The sequence below is a fragment of the Rutilus rutilus genome (genome assembly GCF_951802725.1).
Source record: "Rutilus rutilus genome assembly, chromosome: 22".
NCBI lineage: Eukaryota > Metazoa > Chordata > Actinopteri > Cypriniformes > Leuciscidae > Rutilus > Rutilus rutilus.
In genome coordinates, this window is record NC_140227.1 from 13,532,729 (window position 1) to 13,553,834 (window position 21,106).

General features: G+C 38.4%; 2 protein-coding genes across 2 annotated transcripts; one reads left to right on the forward strand and one right to left on the reverse strand.

Annotated features, from left to right (window-relative positions):
- The first annotated feature begins 379 nt into the window (after positions 1–379).
- On the forward strand, positions 380–7,775 carry zrsr2 (zinc finger (CCCH type), RNA-binding motif and serine/arginine rich 2). The gene is made up of 11 exons (XM_084395882.1): positions 380–658; positions 762–841; positions 1,046–1,124; positions 1,207–1,315; positions 1,443–1,529; positions 2,030–2,068; positions 2,151–2,266; positions 2,359–2,572; positions 6,371–6,426; positions 6,519–6,628; positions 6,723–7,775. Exons 1-11 carry the CDS (start codon positions 558–560, stop codon positions 7,571–7,573), a joined length of 1,842 nt encoding a protein of 613 aa, XP_084252008.1. The 5' UTR covers positions 380–557; the 3' UTR covers positions 7,574–7,775.
- Positions 7,776–8,451: 676 nt separating this feature from the next.
- On the reverse strand, positions 8,452–12,276 carry ap1s2 (adaptor related protein complex 1 subunit sigma 2). Its single transcript, XM_084395994.1, has 5 exons — positions 11,927–12,276; positions 11,384–11,562; positions 10,230–10,338; positions 9,440–9,577; positions 8,452–9,338 (listed from the first exon to the last, which is right to left on the reverse strand). The coding sequence occupies exons 2-5, from the start codon at positions 11,560–11,562 to the stop codon at positions 9,291–9,293; spliced, it is 474 nt and encodes a 157-aa protein (XP_084252120.1). The 5' UTR covers positions 11,927–12,276; the 3' UTR covers positions 8,452–9,290.
- Between the last annotated feature and the right edge of the window lie 8,830 nt (positions 12,277–21,106).

Sequence of the window (21,106 nt, forward strand, 5' to 3'; positions counted from 1 at the left end):
ACACATTTGCATTTAATTCAATTAGTATAATTGCTGATTATTATATTCATGAAGTCAAATGGAATGGAATATACCTATGTTTTAACGATTTAAATTTGACTTTAAAACGTACCTGTCTTGTTTGTACAATTTGCTTGGTTCTCAAAAAAAAGCTTGAATGTCTAAAAGCAAATGACTTTGACTAGGAAATTCTGAATTTGAAATTCATATGAATTATTATTATTATTAATAATACTGGGAACAATAAAGGAAATGATGAAACCAAAAAACAGTGAACAATTGATTCAATTCATTTCAGTTCATTCAATAGATTCAAAATTCAATCGAACAGGTTAATTGAAACGAGCCATTCATATGAACCGATTCGCTAAAATGAATTGACCGCCCAATGCTAAGCTGAGCATGCGCGTTTACACGCGTTTAGAGTACGACAAAAAAACTGTGATGTCATCTTTGCGCGCGTGTTCTTTGATCGGTGTAAAATGTGTTGCCTACATAGAGAGCCTTTGCTGCTGCTGTTGTTGTCTACCTACGTAATGTGTAAATAGTGGTTTAAAATGACGGATAATGATTGTTGCTCGTTGCAGACTGACCCGTCAGAGACGCAGGACTCTGAGAGTCGCTTAGATGAGTGTGAAACTGCTGCTCTTGTGCTCAGGTGTTGTATGGGCTTTTAATTCTGTAGCTGTCTAAATTATTATCTTTTTTTTTTTTTTTTGGTATTGCTATTTATTTATAACTATTTATAAACTCATTTTTAGTCAAAAACAACGACGAGCTGCTCTTAAACGAGAGAGAAGGAAAAGGAAACGTCAAGCTCTTGCTAAAATAAGAGAAGAAGGTAATTTATTTTGATGTTTGTTTGAGGTGTGTGTGCACACACACACACACACACACACATATACATATATATATATATATATATATATATATATATATATATATATATTAGTTTTAGGTAACACCTGTCTATACAAACATAAGCCTGATTTACTCCTTAGTAGCATTTGTTGTCAAGTGTCAGTAACAAACGCATCTTTTTCAGCTGTAGGTCATTCACAAAATAAAGAGAACCAAGAGTACAAGTCTGAAGATGAGGAAGAACAGAAGGCTGATGAGGAGAGGTTTGTCATCTTAAGCTCAGTATGATAAGCTAATATTAATCAGACAAAATACAAAATATGTCACAATGTTTTACAATACCAGTGAGCGATTACACCAGATATGGATGGAGAGAGAAAAGATTGCACAAGAAGAATTTAGGCTGAAGAGGGAGAAAGAAGAGGCAGCGCGAAAGAGAAAGGAGGAAGAAGAGGTGAGCATTTTCTGGACCACAAAAGTCCAATTGCTGACATTAAATCCTTCACATTCTGCAATGGCCTGGACAAATCTCAATTAACATACATATAATGCTCCAATATCCTGTTTTTCTGTAACCAAAGCGGAAAATAAGAGAAGAATGGGAGGAGCAGCAAAAGAAAGAGAAAGACGAGCAGGAGAAGAAGGAACAGGAGAAGAAACAGAGAGAGGTGATCCCTGCACTGGGAGGATAAAGAGGCTGATGTCTACATATATCCTCTATCAGATATCAAAACATTTCATGCTACCTGCAACAAATCAGCCTTTAAAATTTCAAGCAGTTTGCCAATCATGGTTTTACATACACACCATATTCCAGAAGTCTCTGTTTCATGTGTACATTTTGTGATTTTGTTTGTTAAGCAAAATATTGTCTTCATTTCCTTAACTGAGATACACAAAATTGATTTAAAATGCAGCAAGTGTCCACTTCCAATGAAGAACATGTATCTTTTCGTGTCAGCTGAGTGTATAGTGATAATGTTGCTTACTTATGCCACAATAAAGAACATGTGCTGTGAACAGTCAAATTTGAATTACAAAACACTGATAATATCAGTCCGTAATGTACAAATTATCTGCCAGATTGTCTTAACCAATTCTAACAGACATGTGCTTGCACACCACACAATTTCACCCGCCATACTGTGTATGTTTGCACCATTTATAGGAAGCGGTACAGAAAATGCTGGATGAAGCAGAGAGTCAGGTAACATCTTGCTTTCCATGTCAAATGCATGTTGGAAAATGCAGTTCTGTTCGCAATAATCTCATTTTTTTGTTGCATTTAGCTGGAAAATGGCGTTCCTTGGAAAAACCCTGATGCTCCAAAGGATTATGGGACTGAAAAGGACAGGGCAAACTGCCCCTTCTTCCTTAAAACGGGTGCTTGTAGGTTTGGAGACCGGTAAGTGTTTGCAAGGTTTTGACTGACAGTCAAAGTGCAATTTCTGATCAGGTTCTAGATGATGATTTTTTTTTTTACTGTGCGTAATGAAGGTGCTCCCGAAAACACGAACACCCAACATCCAGCACCACCCTGATGGTGAGGGCGATGTTTGTGACGTTCGGGATGGAGCAGAGCAGACGTGATGACTACGACACTGATGCCAGTCTTGAGTACTGCGAGGAGGAAACGCAACAGCAGTTTCTGGATTTCTATGAAGACGCTCTGCCAGAGTTCAAGAACGCAGGGAAGGTGGTGCAGTTCAAGGTAACTAAAATAATAATAATAATAACAATTCAAATGTATCAGTCTGGTTTGGTGCTTCTGTGTCGTGGAGTGCAATTGAGGAATCTATTGTTTATCTGTATGAACTGAAGCATCTTGCTTTTTCAGGAGTCGCTGCTTTGGCAGTGTAAATCACAATTTGGTCCTTTTGTAACTCATTTCCTCTCCACATGGAGGATAATCGAAAGGCGATCGCAACAAGTTACAATCTGGCACTGGCATTGGCCTATTTTTCACAAGAAAATTTTTTTGTTAGGCATATGTTCCCTTTCACTGGTCAACAACAAAGGAAATACTATCTTTGGTGATAGTGGTCTGAAATCCTTTCAGAACATTAAAACCCAATATTATTTACTAGGTACCTCATTTTTATGTTTTTGCATATCAGATAGGCCCTTCGGGTATATGGGGTGCCCTGTATACATCTGGTATTAAGATGCATTTTGGACAATCAGATCACAGTTAGACGAGCCGGGGGAGACATTCATATTCATATACATATTCATTCTTTATTGTCCTCGACAGAGGAAATTTGTTTATAGACTGTACCAGGAGCAACATTCACCATGCATAAACATGCACATACCACACAGAATTTATACTATTAACATAAATAGACATATTGCACACAAAAAAACAACACCACACATTTACAGTAGATAAATTAGGCATTCTGTGAATTCAACGCTCTTATAGCTGAGATTACAAAACTTTTCCCTAGCAGTGATTTCTTTTTTTATGGGGCAGCTGTCTGTATCTGCGGCCTGAGGGAAGAAGGGTGAAACTTGAGTCAAGAGGGTGGCTGGGATTTTGTACAATGGTGTTTGCTTTACGAATCTGAGCAGTGTCAATGAGAGCCGGCAAGTTGGGTTTGGGAAGACCAATTCTTTTTGAGGAAGTGTTAGTGATTTTAAGGAGCTTGTTTCTGTTAGTGAGAGAAAGCATAGTGAAAGATCAGGTGGCACAATACAGGATGGGTTCAATGATACTATGGTACAAGAGTAGAAGAAGGTGTGGTTTGACTGAGAAAGTCCTGAGTTTACGTATGACAAATTGTCTCTGTTGGCACTGGCAATGCCTATGATTGTCTGTAATGTGATGGTCAAAACTCAATTTATTGTCCAACTCCAAAATAATGCCAAGGTACCTGAAACTGTCAACAATGTCTACTGACTTGCCATTGATGGAGATAGGGCAGTGAACGGTGGAGATTTTCCAGGATAAGTTCCTTTGTTTTAGTATTGTTAAGGAGGAGATGACTGTCTGTGTACACCATTGGGTGAAATGGGCAACAGATTGGTGATATGCTGTTACTGATTCCGTGCCGGCGAGGAGGGCGAGAATGGCTGTGTTATACGAGTATTTGAAGTACTTTGTGATGTCGGAGGGGAAACGGCTGTCGTTTGTATATTCTTCAAACCAAACTTGGGTCTTCAGCCGACAGAGTTTGAGTCCCGTATGGCTAGCGCGCTTCCCATAATTTTTACGCATTAAATCAGTAGGCGGAGAGTATGCGGTCATTAATGGCTGTTCAAACACATTCGACCACATGTGCGGCTACACTACAAAAGCTATCCGGTCAAATGCGTTTTCGACAACCTCTGGAAGTGGTCGAAAGTGGACAAGCTTAAAACGTTTTAGACCACGGCTGGGTTTCCCGAAACCTTCTTAACGCTATGTCGTTCTGAAGTTACACCTTAAGCTGTACCTTATCGTTAATACGCGTTTCCCGAAACGTTCTTAGTTTAAGTATACCTTCTGTAAGTCACACTTTCGGAAGGTTGGTCTGGACCACTCTTAGCTTTACCTTATCACTGTTGCAGGTCTATACGAATATAATTCTGAAGTTTTAATACACCCAGACAGTGTTCAGTTAGGCTAATTCAAGTGTTTTCATGCAAAGAATAAAATTGTCATTACACTGATTGTTAATAGAATTTTAATTATATTATTATATATAATAAAATTGTATACATTTATTTTAATTAAAGAGTGCTTTTAAATGCCAGTGAAAGCTTAGGCTACTGTCAGTTAAGTCCTATTCGGACGCTAATATTGTTTCTCATGGGCTCGTACAGTAAGTCCGTTATTTTAGTGCCGTCCAATCCATAATATCAGTGTTTTTTCTCACCCAACCTGCGTAAAAATCCCTGGCCAAATTAGTACCTACTGTTTTTTGACAAACAGGTCGTACGTTAATTTAATTGCCGTCTGAATCCACATCTCCGAGTTTACAAGAAGAGATTCAAAATCCACTGTTTAAATCCTTTTTGATCACTGCCGAGCACCGTACGTGACGTACACTTTTATTACTGAAATGCTGGAAAGTATTTACAAGAACAATATTTCATCGCAGCTCCATCTCAGCGAACAAAAATAGGAAAGAGAAGAAAGCACATAAATAATTGAAATGGTTATTATGGCAGCAATATATGATACAATTTTAAAATATGTAGGCAAGGCTATTATAGGCTATTATAGTTTGGGTTATTTTTTATAATAAATGCAATTTCAACTATTTCTGAAGTGCTTCTTTTATAAAGAACACTGCTTTCTCACATAAACAGCCCCTGCACGAGAGAATAATTGATTCTCGAGCCATCGATATCAACCAATTCAGCACCATCGCCACGGACAGCGCCGGGTAACGTTGCACGTAAGAAGGTATATCTTAAGCAGCTTCCTAAGGTATAGACCTTATGTAGCCCCGCCCCTTTTCAGCGCTGCGGTCGTTGTCTTTTGACTTCCGGTCTGTATTTTCATAGTGATCTTGCGTATTTATGAATGAACGGCTCGTTTTAAAATCTTCCCGGTCGACTGACATTTGTTAAGGCTTTAAACATCACAGCCCTCATGATAACTTTCGTTAACTTTACATTAAGTAAATCCACTTCAAAAGCTAATTACTCCTGGACAGCAATGCCATAGAAATATACAGAGCGACCGCAAAAACGGAAGTTAAAAGACAATATTCTAAAGATGGCGGCGCCCTCGTTTCTCTGGCGCATAAGGTCTATAGTTCGGGGAACACGCCTAGAAATGGTATACCTTCAGTTAAGTTATACCTTAAGAGTCTTCGTAGCGCGCTAAGAGACAACGTTATCGGGAAACTCAGCCCACATTTACACCTGTATTTAGCATCGTCGACTTGTGATCCGATTGTCCAAAATGCATCTTGATACTAGGTGTAAACAGGGCCTAAGTGTAATCTTATGTCCTCAGGGATCTCAGGGAACGTACTTGTGCTTCTTCTGGGAGTGTCCCTGACTCTCACCTCACTCCTATCTGTTAGGCACTGCTATATGTTTGACTCCATGTCATTTCTTTTTGAATGATTTTGGGGATCTTACCTTATCTGTTCCACAAATATGTTTACTGTTAGCTGCTCTCACAGCGGCAAAAGAAAAAAAAAGATAGGTAACCACTGGAATCCTCCTCACACAATAGACAGATGAATGTGGACTGTGTCTTTGTTGGACATTGTCAATGGAACTCTCTACCTTTTGTATATGTAAGGCCCGATATATTGGTCCAACGCCGGTTCGCCAATACACGGGGAAGGTTATCACGTGTTCTGTCCTCACTCATGCAAAGTATGGGGGCTTATCTCTGAACCAGTTTTCTCTAAACTTCTATAAACCTTATTTCCTTTTATTTTATCTATCTGGATTAATGTATCTTTATAATTTAATAATAATTGTAAAAAATTTAAATATTTCGAATGTAATTTATATAAAATGTTGTCAAAATTAACATTATTATTTCCCCATATTTTAATAGGTGAGCTGCAACTTTGAACCTCACTTGAGAGGAAACGTTTACGTTCAGTATGACACGTAAGTCCCGTATTATTAGCCATTGCTGTAGAAGGAAAAGTGTTGTAAATATTCTTTTATTTTTGATATCTCTGTTATATATATACCTGCAGAGAGGAGCAATGTAAAGAAGCTTTCATGATGTTCAATGGCCGCTGGTATGCTGGAAAACAACTGCAATGTGAATTCTCCCCAGTAACTAGATGGAAAACAGCCATATGTGGTAAGAAAAAGAGAAGTTTCTTCGTAATTACTTTAAGTCTTTCTTTAGTTATCATTTAAAATATGCCTATATTCTTTTTCTTATATGTTCTCAGGACTTTTCGACAGACGGAAATGTCCGAAAGGGAAGAACTGCAACTTTCTTCATGTCTTCAGAAATCCAAGCAATGAATTCTGGGAGGCAGACCGTGATCTTCATATGTCCCCTGACCGCGGTGGAGGCTTTTCTAGTCGGCATTCGGGCAGCAGAGATGGAATGTGGTCCCAGCGTGGAAATAGCCCTGAACGATCCCAGCGCAGGTGGACGGATCGAATGAGTCACAGCCGTGAGCGGTACAGTTACAGGGGAAGGCGGAGCCGCAGCAGAGAAAGGCACAGTCGAAACCGGGAAAGGTGGAGTCGTAGCAGAAGCAGAGAGAGAAGGAAGCCAGAGCAATCAATTAGGAGATCTCAGAGAGAGCAATCCAGGAGGAGCAGGAGTCGATCCCACAGCAGAGACCGGTTAAAGCAGAGCGAAGACTCATCGGCAGACTCGAGAAGAAAGAGGTCAAAATCAAACAGTCCGGACCACGTGTCCAAAAACGGGTCTGTGAAACGGAGGGGTCACAGGAAGGAAAGCCAAAGCCCAGAAAACTCTGACCGAATGGATACACATCAGCACAAGCACTCTAAAAAGAGCAAGAAGAAGAAAAAGGGCAAAAAGAAACACAAAAGAAAAAAGAGTAAATCACGCAGCTTGAGCTCGTCTGCTGGATCTGGCGAAGATTCCCACAATGAGGAGGGTAGCAAGACGCCGTCTAAATCTGAAGAATGTACAGCTGTGGCATCCAGCGCAGGTTCGCCAGAAGATAAAGTAGAGACCGCAACTTCGGGGTTTTGTCATCCTGATGAGGAGATCCAGTGCGCGCTTACAGACTCTACCAAATCAGATAGCATCACACAGTAAAAATAAAAATACATAAACTGTTTCTGTTGTCTTAAAGCAGCTGTTGTTATTTTAGTTTGCATAACAAAATGCCTAGTTTTTACGATTTTTGCTGATGAATACATTGCCCTGTACATTTGTAAATAAATCTAGCATTTTCTGAAATCTTGTTGAAAGTGTTGGTGGTAAAAAAATAAAAAATAATTTTCAGTTTTGGTGCTCAGACATTACTTGGGTAAGCAGTTCTTGGGGATTATTATTGCCATTTTATTTAAATTTGCGACGGAACAGAAGTAGCGACAGATCGTTTCTTCCATCGGATGTACATCCGAATGAAACGCGTTAAGTGTTGGGTGGGAAATTGGTTTTATTCATTGATTGTTGAATGGATGGATACAGATCTGAATGTGAGCTTGAGTTGATTGTAAGAAATAGGGGTTTAAGCAGATGTCGCCATTTTGATTAAAAAGTACGGGCTCAAAAAATATCTCAAATAATAATAATACAAAATGAACTGTATGCATTAATTAATTGTTCTCAATAAGATCAGGATGCATTTAGATCAGAGGTTCTCAACAAAGGGGCCCACTAGAGGCCCTCAGCAAACATTCAGAGGGGCCTCAATAAGTCTAAAAATGTCATTAAATTAACTATTTTAATTAAAATGCTGGGGGAAAAATACACTAAAATAAAGATGACATTGTGTAATCTGACATCATATTATGAATTTATTTTTATTACAACAGAAGTACCAGAGGTAGTACCGGAGGCAGGGTGGGTCAAGAAAGATGAGACTGCTGATTTAGATGCATTTTGTTGCCAACTACAAGAAAAATGACTATACATATCAAATTATGTTCTTTATTAGTAAGAGATCGTCAAAGATTTGGACAACACGCTGCAATATCTGACTTTATTCATCATTTGTTTTTATGCTTCAAAAGACATTTTTTTCAAGAGTAAGTCTGACAAACAGTCCAATACAATAGCATACAAAGATTATTTTATGGGGAAAAAAGGCATGAAGATGGTGAAAAAAATTCTTTGGCATTAGAAATTAAACAACTAATGAATGGCAAATGCCTGATATGCCTGAACCAATTAAGTGTTCACAGGAACCAATCATTACAGTGCTTTTGGTCAGGAATTCACTAATACTGGTGTTTACTTGTGCCTTAGCTAATACAATCATTGAATTTATGCCAAAAAATTCTGAATGTCTAGTTTACATTATCTCTGTTCCCCCGTCTGAATAAGAATGTTTGGTCCGTAACACTTCAGCAAGTCTTGGTCTTGAACCTCTGGCTTCTACTGGATCTACTGAGAGTTGCAAAAAATACTAGCAAAACTGTGTGTGAGCTGGAAAAGAGTGTTTTAAGGCAGCTGAAGGTAAGAGGTAATGTTTTAATACAGAGAAGACGTCATGGGAAAAGTGGGGATGCTGACACTAATCTTTGCTACACATGTACTGATCCAAACCTGAATTCAAAGTCAAACACTGGGAAATTTGCATAACTGCTAAGATAGTGGCACAGGTGAACTTTTTGATGAGCTCGATTCCCTCAGATGTTTGGCAGTAGAAATGCAGGCATCAATACCTTACCAGGAAGTGCTGATTATTTTAAACACTATTTTGTATGATAACCTAAAATACAGACATTTTATAGAGAGAATGCCTACAGAAAAAAGAAAAGAATATGTGTGTTAGTGTTTTGGTAGGTTTGTTAGTCCTCAACATTTATGTCAGTCCAATCTCCTCCAGAACGCTACGTGGCGTCTCGGCTTCCTGTTAGAGGTAAAAATCAAAGAAAATCCATTCATATACTCAAAAACTGCCAGTGTTTTTCCCCAAGCATGTTTAGAATGAGAAGTGTGTGCATTCCTCACCTCCTGCAACATGTCAGCCTGCTCTATGGCCTTCAGAACATTCTTCTTCGATGTCTCTTGGGCTTCACCACCCAGGATAAACTCATCCAGTATGTAATAGGCTTTCTCAAAGTTGAAGATAATGTCCAGTTCACACACCTGGTTTTCAAACACACAGTCAGTTTAACAATGAGTGGTTGCAAGAGTTCGAAACTGTTAAAATATAGCAACAGATATGGTCATTGGTTTAAAGGAATAGTTAGATGAAAATTCAGACTTTATTTACTAAAAACCTTACTTTCTTTGCTCAGCTGCTCTTTTCAATACAATGCAAGTTGAATGGTCAAATGTCATTCTTTTCCTCACACAATGCTATCAATAGGCTTCAAGCTATATGGACTTGTTTATTATGTTTTAATGGGGATCTTTTGTACTTTTTGGAGTCGTTTAGTCATACAGCTTTGAAAAAACATGAGGGGCAAGTTGTCATTCTTTGGGTGAATTATTACTAAAGTAAGCATGAAACGGAAGTTGCGATAGTCTTTTCTTCCCTATTGTGACATACTGTATATCCGACTGAAGAGACGTACGTCATGAAGATTTTGATTAAAAGATTTCAAGGGCATATGAATTTTATTAAAATAATGATGTGCATGGATTTATAATTTATAAGAAGCACTGCAACATTATGTAAATAAAAATAAGAATTGCCAATTCTGATGTCATGGTGACTTTAACAAGCCAAAAACAACAAACTCTTTTATAGCTCCTTGAGGCTGAAAAGCAAAAGCTGACATAAATCTTAACTCACACTGCCAAAATATTTGTCCAGCAGTTCCACGTATCTGTGGATGATCTCCAGGGTTATCAGCTCATTTTCTTGGTCTTCCACAGCACAGCAAAAGTACAGGCTGGCATATCTGAAATGCAAAATAAGCTCACCTCATAAATAGGCTACTAACAGTACAAAGAAAGTGAAACGCTTTTCTCTGTTCCTCTTTCTGTCAGGAAAGTTACACATTGTTACAAAATATCAAAAACAGGATCTTTTTGTTCTAAGCAGTCCTTCTTATTTACCTTGTTGACAATATCACAGATATATGACTGTTACTCTCTTATATATTGTAATTAAAGTAGCACTAGGCAATAAAATACACCGAAAGTTGAGATTTGACTGCAACAAATTACATTTGCATTAAATGTAAATATAAAAAAGAAACTCAACCACAGGAATTGGCACTTTCCACAAATAAAGAACCAAGTAAGTAATAAGGACAACTGTATGTGCCTGTAAATACAATCATATTATATAATATACAATCATATACTTTCATTCACAATGCTTTATGGGATTGTAGTTTTTTTCCCCTCATTGAAGCTTTTAGGACACAGTCTTGTACCTTTTTCTTTTCCCCCAATTTTCTAATTTTTTTTTGCTTCGAATCCAAGTTTGCAATGGCATGATTCAGCTTGTAGCTGGTTGGTTTGGTTGGCTTAACTCTTTAACGATAACTCGATAAAAAATCCCTATGAAATATTAGTAGAAATATTTCAAGAACCAAGGCCCCTGAAAAAAGTGGACTCTAATTAAATTAATGTAATAAATAAATGCCTCTTTACTACAATGAACTGAACATACTTCTTGTTTTAATTGCTGAATACGGTTGAGAAGGTCAGGATCTCTAAGACGGGATGGACCATGTTCACCATTTTAAGGGGGATATACAGACATTTGAAGTGTTTAAAACTAGCTACTTTTCTTGCTAGTTTGATTTATGTCAGATAATAGTTTATCAAATATGCCTCACAACACAGAAGACATGGGAGTTGTGCCTTTAATATTTATAAAAATAAAATAATAAAAGTCAGGGAACACCCAAGTCTACCATATCATGGAAAGTGCCAAATACAATGGATCTGCAGTTCCGTCCATGCAGTCCTTATCATTCAGTGTCGTTTTCTAACCTTTTATAGACTATTTTCAGATCCCTCCATTCCAGGAAACTGCACATTTTGGGTTTGCGTGCCAGTACCATCTGAATAACCTCACGGGAGATCTTTTTCTTCTGTACGTCAGACAGCGGCACGTACCATTTCTGAAGACGTAGCTTCCCCTGCCTGCTAAAGAGCAGCATAAACTGCATCTGAAAAGAAAGATAAACACAAATGAGTCTCAAACCTAGACATCGTGTTTGTGCATCACCATACGTGTAGTCAAGCCAAGCCAAAATAGATTCCAGCTCTTCCGGATGGAAACGTTCGTCATGTCGCTTATTTCAAAAGTCAGTAGGCTATATAAAATGACCAAACCGAAGCGTTATCGTGTTTCGTGAATTACTTCTGTTTGTTGCAACAAAAGAGGAAGCATCGCGTTAGCAAGAAGGCTACGGCCGTGTAAATGATACATTTATAAACTATCCACACCATTCACCCATAAGTATTTGCACCAGCAAGTCCAAATAACCCAATAATGTCCATCAATGCAAGAGATAAAATTGAGCTTTTTACCTTAAAGTTTATATTACACTCGATTCCGCGAGCATGGGCTTTGTGGCTGATGGCAGTAAACGCAGATGTGAGGAGTCCCGTTACATGGATGGACGCATCTCTCTTTCGCTAGATCACTGAATCGTGTCCTTTCATTGGCTTCGAGACTCACCGATGACACTCTGTATTGGTCCAGACTCCAGACTCGAGCAGGATGGGTGAAGCTCTGCCTGAGACGGAGGTTTTTGTTATGCAATGAAATTTATCATGAAAATCGTGACTCTGTCATAGCAACAAAAAAAAAGAAAAAAAAAAGATACATTATAAGATCCTATCTGAGATTCATCGTGCTGGTGATTTTTTTTAATAACAAAGATTAGTTCCCTGTGACTTTTTTAGAAACACTGGCGTCCTGCCAGTTAAAGTGATAATAGGCATATTAATTTTTTCTTAATTTATTTTAACAAGATATTCTTTTTTGCAGTGTTTCTTCAGTCCGACTAAAAGTATAAAGTAAATTTCATTTGTTGTCTAAATGAAAATAAGATTGTAGATGCTATATGATATTAGATGTCGCACTGGACATTGACCTATAGCATATAAAATCCCCATTCCCCCTTTTTCTCACGCTCTCTTGTCAAGAAAAAAATATTTATTAAAATAAATTATAATTATTTATTTAAAAATATATATAATCTAATATGTTAAAATGAATGAGAACAGATTAACAATTAATCTTATGCAAGGGCTAGATGAAAGTTATGTCTGGAAAATTTGGGCTATGTGTTTAAACGGTTACTGTGTGATTTTGTGTATTGTGCTAAAACAACGTGAGGCATCAATTGTTTGTTTGTTTTTTAAATGCAATTTTAAACACACTTATCTCTGACAAAAAAAGCTAAAAAAGAGAAAAGCTTCAGTTCACCGTGCTTACATAGTCTAACAGTATGCTTTCATATAGGCCATTATGAATAAATACTCTTATATTAACTGTATAGCCTATAATGAAAGGCAATTCTTGATGGAAGTTAAGGAAAGCTTAAATGTGGTAAAACTATTGTGTGTGTTTTTGTGTTGTGCTGAATCAACTTGAAGCATGCATTTGAAAACAAATAATTATAAAGAAAATATACCACTTACCTTTAAAAAAAAAAAAAAAAAAAAAGCCGCCAAGGAGATTTCAAAAAGCTTTAATTAACACTGTCTTATTGTAACCTAATCATCTGTTTTCATACAGTAGATGTCGCTGTGAGCCACTAGATTCAGTATCAGCGCTGATTCTCGCAGCTCTCGCCGGGTGCAGTGGCGCGCGCCTGTAATCCAAGATACTGGGAGGCTGAGGCTGGAGGATCGCTTGAGCTCAGGGGTTCTGGACTGCAGTGGACTATGTCGATCGGGTGTCCGCTCTAAGTTTGGTATCGATATGGTGCTCCTGGGGGAGCCCGGGACCACCAGGTCGTCTAAGGAGGGGTGAACCGGCCCAGGTCGGAGACGGAGCAGGTCAAAGTCCCCGTGCCGATCAGTAGTGGGATCGCGCCTGTGAATAGACACTGCAGTGCAGCCTGAGCGATACAGCGAGACTCAGTCTTTTGTATACACAGTTATACCCAATGTCAAATAAATTTATTTGCAACAATTCTTTATTTTTAATTATAGTCTATTAAGATTGTAAATTAGATGTCAATATTTTGCATTTATAATTATTTTTAACAATCGAAAAACAACATCTGTAAATCTTTAGCCTACACAGCCTAGCAAATGATTAACTTATTAAACTATAAATCAGTTTAATTAAAAAGGAATCAGCCAGTAACGTGCGGTGAAATCTTGTCATGGGTAGGCTGTGACCTATCAATGTGGCATGTTCATATATTCATTCAGTTAATGTAGCAACCCAAGTTCATATCAGGCATCATCACATCGCTGCCTGCATACAGCAAAGTCATATGTGAGGCTAATGCACAATCAAATCTAATAATCAAATTAATGGACACATCGATAGATATATATTATACAACAAACAAATGTTTTGTGCGGGACACAGTAAGAGAGGGAGGCGGCGCGGTGTCAGCGAACCGACAAGCAGCCTAGTTTGTATTAATGCCATGGTTCAAAAAATAATGTAACGTTAAAGGTTAAATAATAATTCACTTAGACTTTATAAGAAGCAATTGCGACTTTATTTCACACAATTCTGACTTTATATCTTGCAATTCTGACTTTATAACATGCAATTGCGACTTTATTTCACGCAATTCTGACTTTATATCTCGCAATTCTGACTTTATAACACGCAATTGCGACTTTATTTCACGCAATTCTGAGAAATAATGACAGAATTGCGAGATGTAAACTCGCAATTGTGAGATAAAAAGTCGCAATTATTTTTTAAAATGTTTTATTCTGTGGCGGAAACAAGCTTCCATACCTCCTGGCCTCTTCCTCCCATCCATCCTCCCTGACGCATAGCTACCGGGCCGGCCCAGCTATCGGTAGGCGCCGGCGGTGCCGCGGTAGTTACCTGAGAGAACGTTTTGGAAAAGACGGGCTATGGACCCAACCAACTCTATAGGAGGGGAGGGGAGAACTCCCTCACATGGTACAACCTATGCAGAGGCTGCGCGCTGCGGTGTCAGAATGCGGAACGTGTGTAGCCTAATGTAACTAACGTGACAAATGTGAAAAAACAAAAATCCTCGACCGGCCCAAAAGTGAAGCGGCCCACCGGGATTTCTCCCGATTACCCACCCCGGGCCTGTTGACAGCCAACGCTAGGCGCCGCTAGATCGGCAAGCGCGGATTGAGTGAGAGCGAGTGGATCACGTGACATGAAGCAAGCTCGGTCTCTGCCTCAATGTTGATAATTCAAGACAGCATGAGAACTGACTGCGCATGCGCAAACCTACGTAAACTACGTTCTATGGACCAAAGAGGCACTGCTAACCTCTGCCTCAATGGCCATGGCCTTGAATTTCCTGCATGAAACAATGGTTTTAGGAGCAAACAATGGCAAAATGAGTATATTATATGTGTATTCCTGAAAATTTTTGTTACAAAAATTAATATTTGGAATAAAATAAATGCAATTAATAATGTGGTGAATTAATAAAGTTCTTGGAATTAATAAATGTAATGTCAACATTTCCTTTGGTGAGGCACTGCCTACCCTGCCTACCCTGACCGCACGTCCCTGGAATCAGCTCTGTTAAAATTAATGAGAACAGATGAAGGTAAATATGGTAGCCCATGTGCGTTATGAATGGCTAGATGAAAGTTATGTCTGGAAAATTTAGACTATGTGGTCAAACGGTTATTGTGTGATTTTGTGTGTTGTGCTCTAACAACCTGAGGCATCAGTTTTAATTTTAAATGCAAGTTTGAAGACATTTACCTTTGACAAAAAAAGCTACAAAAGAGATTGGAAAAATCTTCAGTTCACCGTGCTTACAGTAGTCTAACAGTCTGCTTGCATACAGGGCGCTATGGATGAAGTGTAATGCTAATTGCATAATGAAATGCAATAACTTGATGAAAGTTATGGAAAACTTAAATGTGGTAAAACAGAATCTGATGTTGTGTTTTTTGTGTTGTTGCTGAATCCACTTGAAGCATGAATTTGAAAACAAATAATTATGAAAAATATATATATACTTAAAAAAAAAAGCTACCAAGGAGATTATAAAAGCTTTAATTCACCCTGCCTTATTGTAACCTAATCATCTGTTTTCATACACTAGATGTCGCTGTGAGCCACTAGATTCAGTATCAGCGCTGATTCTCGCAGCTCTCGCCGGGTGCAGTGGCGCGCGCCTGTAATCCAAGATACTGGGAGGCTGAGGCTGGAGGATCGCTTGAGCTCAGGGGTTCTGGACTGCAGTGGACTATGTCGATCGGGTGTCCGCACTAAGTTCGGTATCGATATGGTGCTCCTGGGGGAGCCCGGGACCACCAGGTCGTCTAAGGAGGGGTGAACCGGCCCAGGTCGGAGACGGAGCAGGTCAAAGTCCCCGTGCTGATCAGTAGTGGGATCGCGCCTGTGAATAGACACTGCAGTGCAGCCTGAGTGATACAGCGAGACTCAGTCTTTTATGTCCACAGTTATACCTAGTGTCAAATAAATGTAAATACAACAATTCATTATTTTTAATTATAGGCTTTCAAGATTAATTAGACGTCAATATTTTGCATTTAGCCTATAATAATGCATATATTTAACAATCGAAAAACATACTCTGAAAATCTATAGGCTACATATCCTGTGTAGCAGTAGCCTAGCAAATTATTCATTTATTAAACTATAAATCAGCTTGATTTAAAAAAGTATGTTAAAATGAATGAGAACAGATTAACAAATAATCTAATATGCAAAGGCTAGACGAAAGTTATGTCTGGAAAACTTTGCCTATGTGGTTAAACGGTTATGGTGTGATTTTGTGTATTGTGCTAAAACAATGTGAGGCATCAGTTTGTTTTTTTTAAATGCAATTTTGAAGACACTTATCTCTGACAAGATACAAAAGCTACAAAAGAGATAAAAGTTTCCGTTCACCCTGCTTACATAGTCTAACAGTCTGCTTTCATATAGGTTATTATGAATAAATTTATGGAAAACTTAAATGTGGTAAAACAGATGTTGTGTTTTTTGTGTTGTGCTGAATCCACTTGAAGCTTGAATTTGAAAACAAATAATTATAAAGAAAATATAGCCTACCACTTACCTTTAAAAAAAAAGCCACCAAGGAGATTTCAAAAAGCTTTAATTAACACTGTTTTAATAATAACCTAAATGAAAAATCTTAACCTAATCGTCTGTTTTCATACACTAGATGGCGCTGTGAGCCACTAGATTCAGTATCAGCGCTGATTCTCACAGCTCTCGCCGGGTGCAGTGGCGCGCGCCTGTAATCCAAGATACTGGGAGGCTGAGGCTGGAGGATCGCTTGAGCTCAGGGGTTCTGGGCTGCAGTGGACTATGTCGATCGGGTGTCCGCACTAAGGTCGGTATCGATATGGTGCTCCTGGGGGAGCCCGGGACCACCAGGTCGTCTAAGGAGGGGTGAACCGGCCCAGGTCGGAGACGGAGCAGGTCAAAGTCCCCGTGCCGATCAGTAGTGGGATCGCGCCTGTGAATAGACACTGCAGTGCAGCCTGAGCGATACAGCGAGACTCAGTCTTTTATGTCCACAGTTATACCCAGTGTCAAATAAATGTAAATACAACAATTCATTATTTTTAATTATAGGCTTTCAAGATTAATTAGATGTCAATATTTTGCATTTAGCCTTTAATAATACATAGGCCTATATTTAACAATCCAAAAACAATCTCTGAAAATCTATATATATCCTGTAGCCTAGCAAATGATTTATTTATTGAACTATAAGTCAGTTTGATTAAAAATAATAATCAAATATGTTAAAAATGAACGAGAACAGATTAACAAATAATCTAATATGCAAAGGCTAGATGAAAGTTATGTCTGGAAAACTTTGGCTATGTGGTTAAACGGTTACGGTGTGATTTTGTGTATTGTGCTAAAACAATGTGAGGCATCAGTTTTTTTTTAATGCAATTTTGAAGACACTTATCTCTGACAAAAAAAAAAAAAAAATCTACAAAAGAGATAAAAGCTTCAGTTCACCCTGCTTACATAGTCTAACAGTCTGCTTTCATATAGGCCATTATTAATAAAATACTCTTATATTAATTGCATAATAATAGCCAATTACTCTTGATGAAAGTTAAGGAAAGCTTAAATGTGGTAAAACAGCTATTGTGTGTGTTTTTGTGTTGTGCTGAATCAACTTGAAGCATGAATTTGAAAACAAATAATTATAAAGAAAATATACCACTAGGGCCTACCTTTAAAAATTAAAAATAAACGAAAAGCCACCAAGGAGATTTCAAAAAGCTTCAATTAACACTGTCTTATTGTAACCTAATCATCTGTTTTCATGCACTAGATGGCGCTGTGAGCCACTAGATTCAGTATCAGCGCTGATTCTCACAGCTCTCGCCGGGTGCAGTGGCGCGCGCCTGTAATCCAAGATACTGGGAGGCTGAGGCTGGAGGATCGCTTGAGCTCAGGGGTTCTGGACTGCAGTGGACTATGTCGATCGGGTGTCCGCTCTAAGTTCGGTATCGATATGGTGCTCCTGGGGGAGCCCAGGACCACCAGGTCATCTAAGGAGGGGTGAACCGGCCCAGGTCGGAGACGGAGCAGGTCAAAGTCCCCGTGCCGATCAGTAGTGGGATCGCGCCTGTGAATAGACACTGCAGTGCAGCCTGAGCGATACAGCGAGACTCAGTCTTTTGTGTACACAGTTATACCCAATGTCAAATAAATTTATTTGCAACAATTATTTTTTTTCAATTATAGTCTATTAAGATTGTAAATTAGATGTCAATATTTTGCATTTATAATTATATTTAACAATCGAAAAACAACATCTGTAAATCTTTAGCCTACATAGCCTAGCAAATGATTAACTTATTAAACTATAAATCAGTTTAATTAAAAAGGAATCAGCTCTGTTAAAATAAATGAGAACAGATGAAGGTAAATATGGTAGCCCATGTGCGTTATGAATGGCTAGATGAAAGTTATGTCTGGAAAATTTAGACTATGTGGTCAAACGGTTATTGTGTGATTTTGTGTGTTGTGCTCTAACAACCTGAGGCATCAGTTTTAATTTTAAATGCAAGTTTGAAGACATTTACCTTTGACAAAAAAAGCTACAAAAGAGATTGGAAAAATCTTCAGTTCACCGTGCTTACAGTAGTCTAACAGTCTGCTTGCATACAGGGCGCTATGAATGAACAGTGTAATGCTAATTGCATAATGAAATGCAATAACTATTGATGAAAGTTATGGAAAACTTAAATGTGGTAAAACAGAATCTGATGTTGTGTTTTTTGTGTTGTTGCTGAATCCACTTGAAGCATGAATTTGAAAACAAATAATTATGAAAAATATATATATACTTAAAAAAAAAAGCTACCAAGGAGATTATAAAAGCTTTAATTCACCCTGCCTTATTGTAACCTAATCATCTGTTTTCATACACTAGATGGCGCTGTGAGCCACTAGATTCAGTATCAGCGCTGATTCTCGCAGCTCTCGCCGGGTGCAGTGGCGCGCGCCTGTAATCCAAGATACTGGGAGGCTGAGGCTGGAGGATCGCTTGAGCTCAGGGGTTCTGGACTGCAGTGGACTATGTCGATCTGGTGTCCGCACTAAGTTCGGTATCGATATGGTGCTCCTGGGGGAGCCCGGGATCACCAGGTCGTCTAATGAGGGGTGAACCGGCCCAGGTCGGAGACGGAGCAGGTCAAAGTCCCCGTGCCGATCAGTAGTGGGATCGCGCCTGTGAATAGACACTGCAGTGCAGCCTGAGCGATACAGCGAGACTCAGTCTTTTATGTCCACAGTTATACCCAGTGTCAAATAAATGTAAATACAACAATTCATTATTTTTAATTATAGGCTTTCAAGATTAATTAGACGTCAATATTTTGCATTTAGCCTATAATAATGCATATATTTAACAATCGAAAAACATACTCTGAAAATCTATAGGCTACATATCCTGTGTAGCAGTAGCCTAGCAAATTATTCATTTATTAAACTATAAATCAGCTTGATTTAAAAAAGTATGTTAAAATGAATGAGAACAGATTAACAAATAATCTAATATGCAAAGGCTAGACGAAAGTTATGTCTTGAAAACTTTGGCTATGTGGTTAAACGGTTACGGTGTGATTTTGTGTATTGTGCTAAAACAATGTGAGGCATCAGTTTTTTTTATGCAATTTTGAAGACACTTATCTCTGACAAAAAAAAATAAAAAATCTACAAAAGAGACAAAAGCTTCAGTTCACCCTGCTTACATAGTCTAACAGTCTGCTTTCATATAGGCCATTATTAATAAAATACTCTTATATTAATTGCATAATAATAGCCAATTACTCTTGATGAAAGTTATGGAAAACTTAAATGTGGTAAAACAGCTATTGTGTGTGTTTTTGTGTTGTGCTGAATCAACTTGAAGCATGAATTTGAAAACGAATAATTATAAAGAAAATATACCACTAGGGCCTACCTTTAAAAATAAAAAATAAACGAAAAGCCGCCAAGGAGATTTCAAAAAGCTTCAATTAACACTGTCTTATTGTAACCTAATCATCTGTTTTCATGCACTAGATGGCGCTGTGAGCCACTAGATTCAGTATCAGCGCTGATTCTCACAGCTCTCGCCGGGTGCAGTGGCGCGCGCCTGTAATCCAAGATACTGGGAGGCTGAGGCTGGAGGATCGCTTGAGCTCAGGGGTTCTGGGCTGCAGTGGACTATGTCGATCGGGTGTCCGTGCTAAGTTCGGTATCGATATGGTGCTCCTGGGGGAGCCCGGGATCACCAGGTCGTCTAAGGAGGGGTGAACCGGCCCAGGTCGGAGACGGAGCAGGTCAAAGTCCCCGTGCCGATCAGTAGTGGGATCGCACCTGTGAATAGACACTGCAGTGCAGCCTGAGTGATACAGCGAGACTCAGTCTTTTGTGTACACAGTTATACCCAATGTCAAATAAATTTATTTGCAACAATTCTTTATTTTTAATTATAGTCTATTAAGATTGTAAATTAGATGTCAATATTTTGCATTTATAATTATATTTAACAATCGAAAAACAACATCTGTAAATCTTTAGCCTACATAGCCTAGCAAATGATTAACTTATTAAACTATAAATCAGTTTAATTAAAAAGGAATCAGCTCTGTTAAAATAAATGAGAACAGATGAAGGTAAATATGGTAGCCCATGTGCGTTATGAATGGCTAGATGAAAGTTATGCCTGGAAACTTAGACTATGTGGTCAAACGGTTATTGTGTGATTTTGTGTGTTGTGCTCTAACAACCTGAGGCATCAGTTTTAATTTTAAATGCAAGTTTGAAGACATTTACCTTTGACAAAAAAAGCTACAAAAGAGATTGGAAAAATCTTCAGTTCACCGTGCTTACAGTAGTCTAACAGTCTGCTTGCATACAGGGCGCTATGAATGAACAGTGTAATGCTAATTGCATAATGAAATGCAATAACTCTTGATGAAAGTTATGGAAAACTTAAATGTGGTAAAACAGAATCTGATGTTGTGTTTTTTGTGTTGTTGCTGAATCCACTTGAAGCATGAATTTGAAAACAAATA

Coding starts and splice junctions, on each gene's coding strand:
- zrsr2 (XM_084395882.1), top strand. CDS start 558: ATGACGGATAATGATTGTTGCTCGTTGCAGACTGACCCGTCAGAGACG. Junction 842..1,045: donor TGCTAAAATAAGAGAAGAAG/GTAATTTATTTT, acceptor CATCTTTTTCAG/CTGTAGGTCATTCACAAAAT. Junction 6,629..6,722: donor ATGGAAAACAGCCATATGTG/GTAAGAAAAAGA, acceptor ATATGTTCTCAG/GACTTTTCGACAGACGGAAA.
- ap1s2 (XM_084395994.1), bottom strand. CDS start 11,562: ATGCAGTTTATGCTGCTCTTTAGCAGGCAGGGGAAGCTACGTCTTCAG. Junction 10,339..11,383: donor CTGAAAATAGTCTATAAAAG/GTTAGAAAACGA, acceptor TTTGCATTTCAG/ATATGCCAGCCTGTACTTTT. Junction 9,578..10,229: donor TGGACAAATATTTTGGCAGT/GTGAGTTAAGAT, acceptor TTTGAAAACCAG/GTGTGTGAACTGGACATTAT.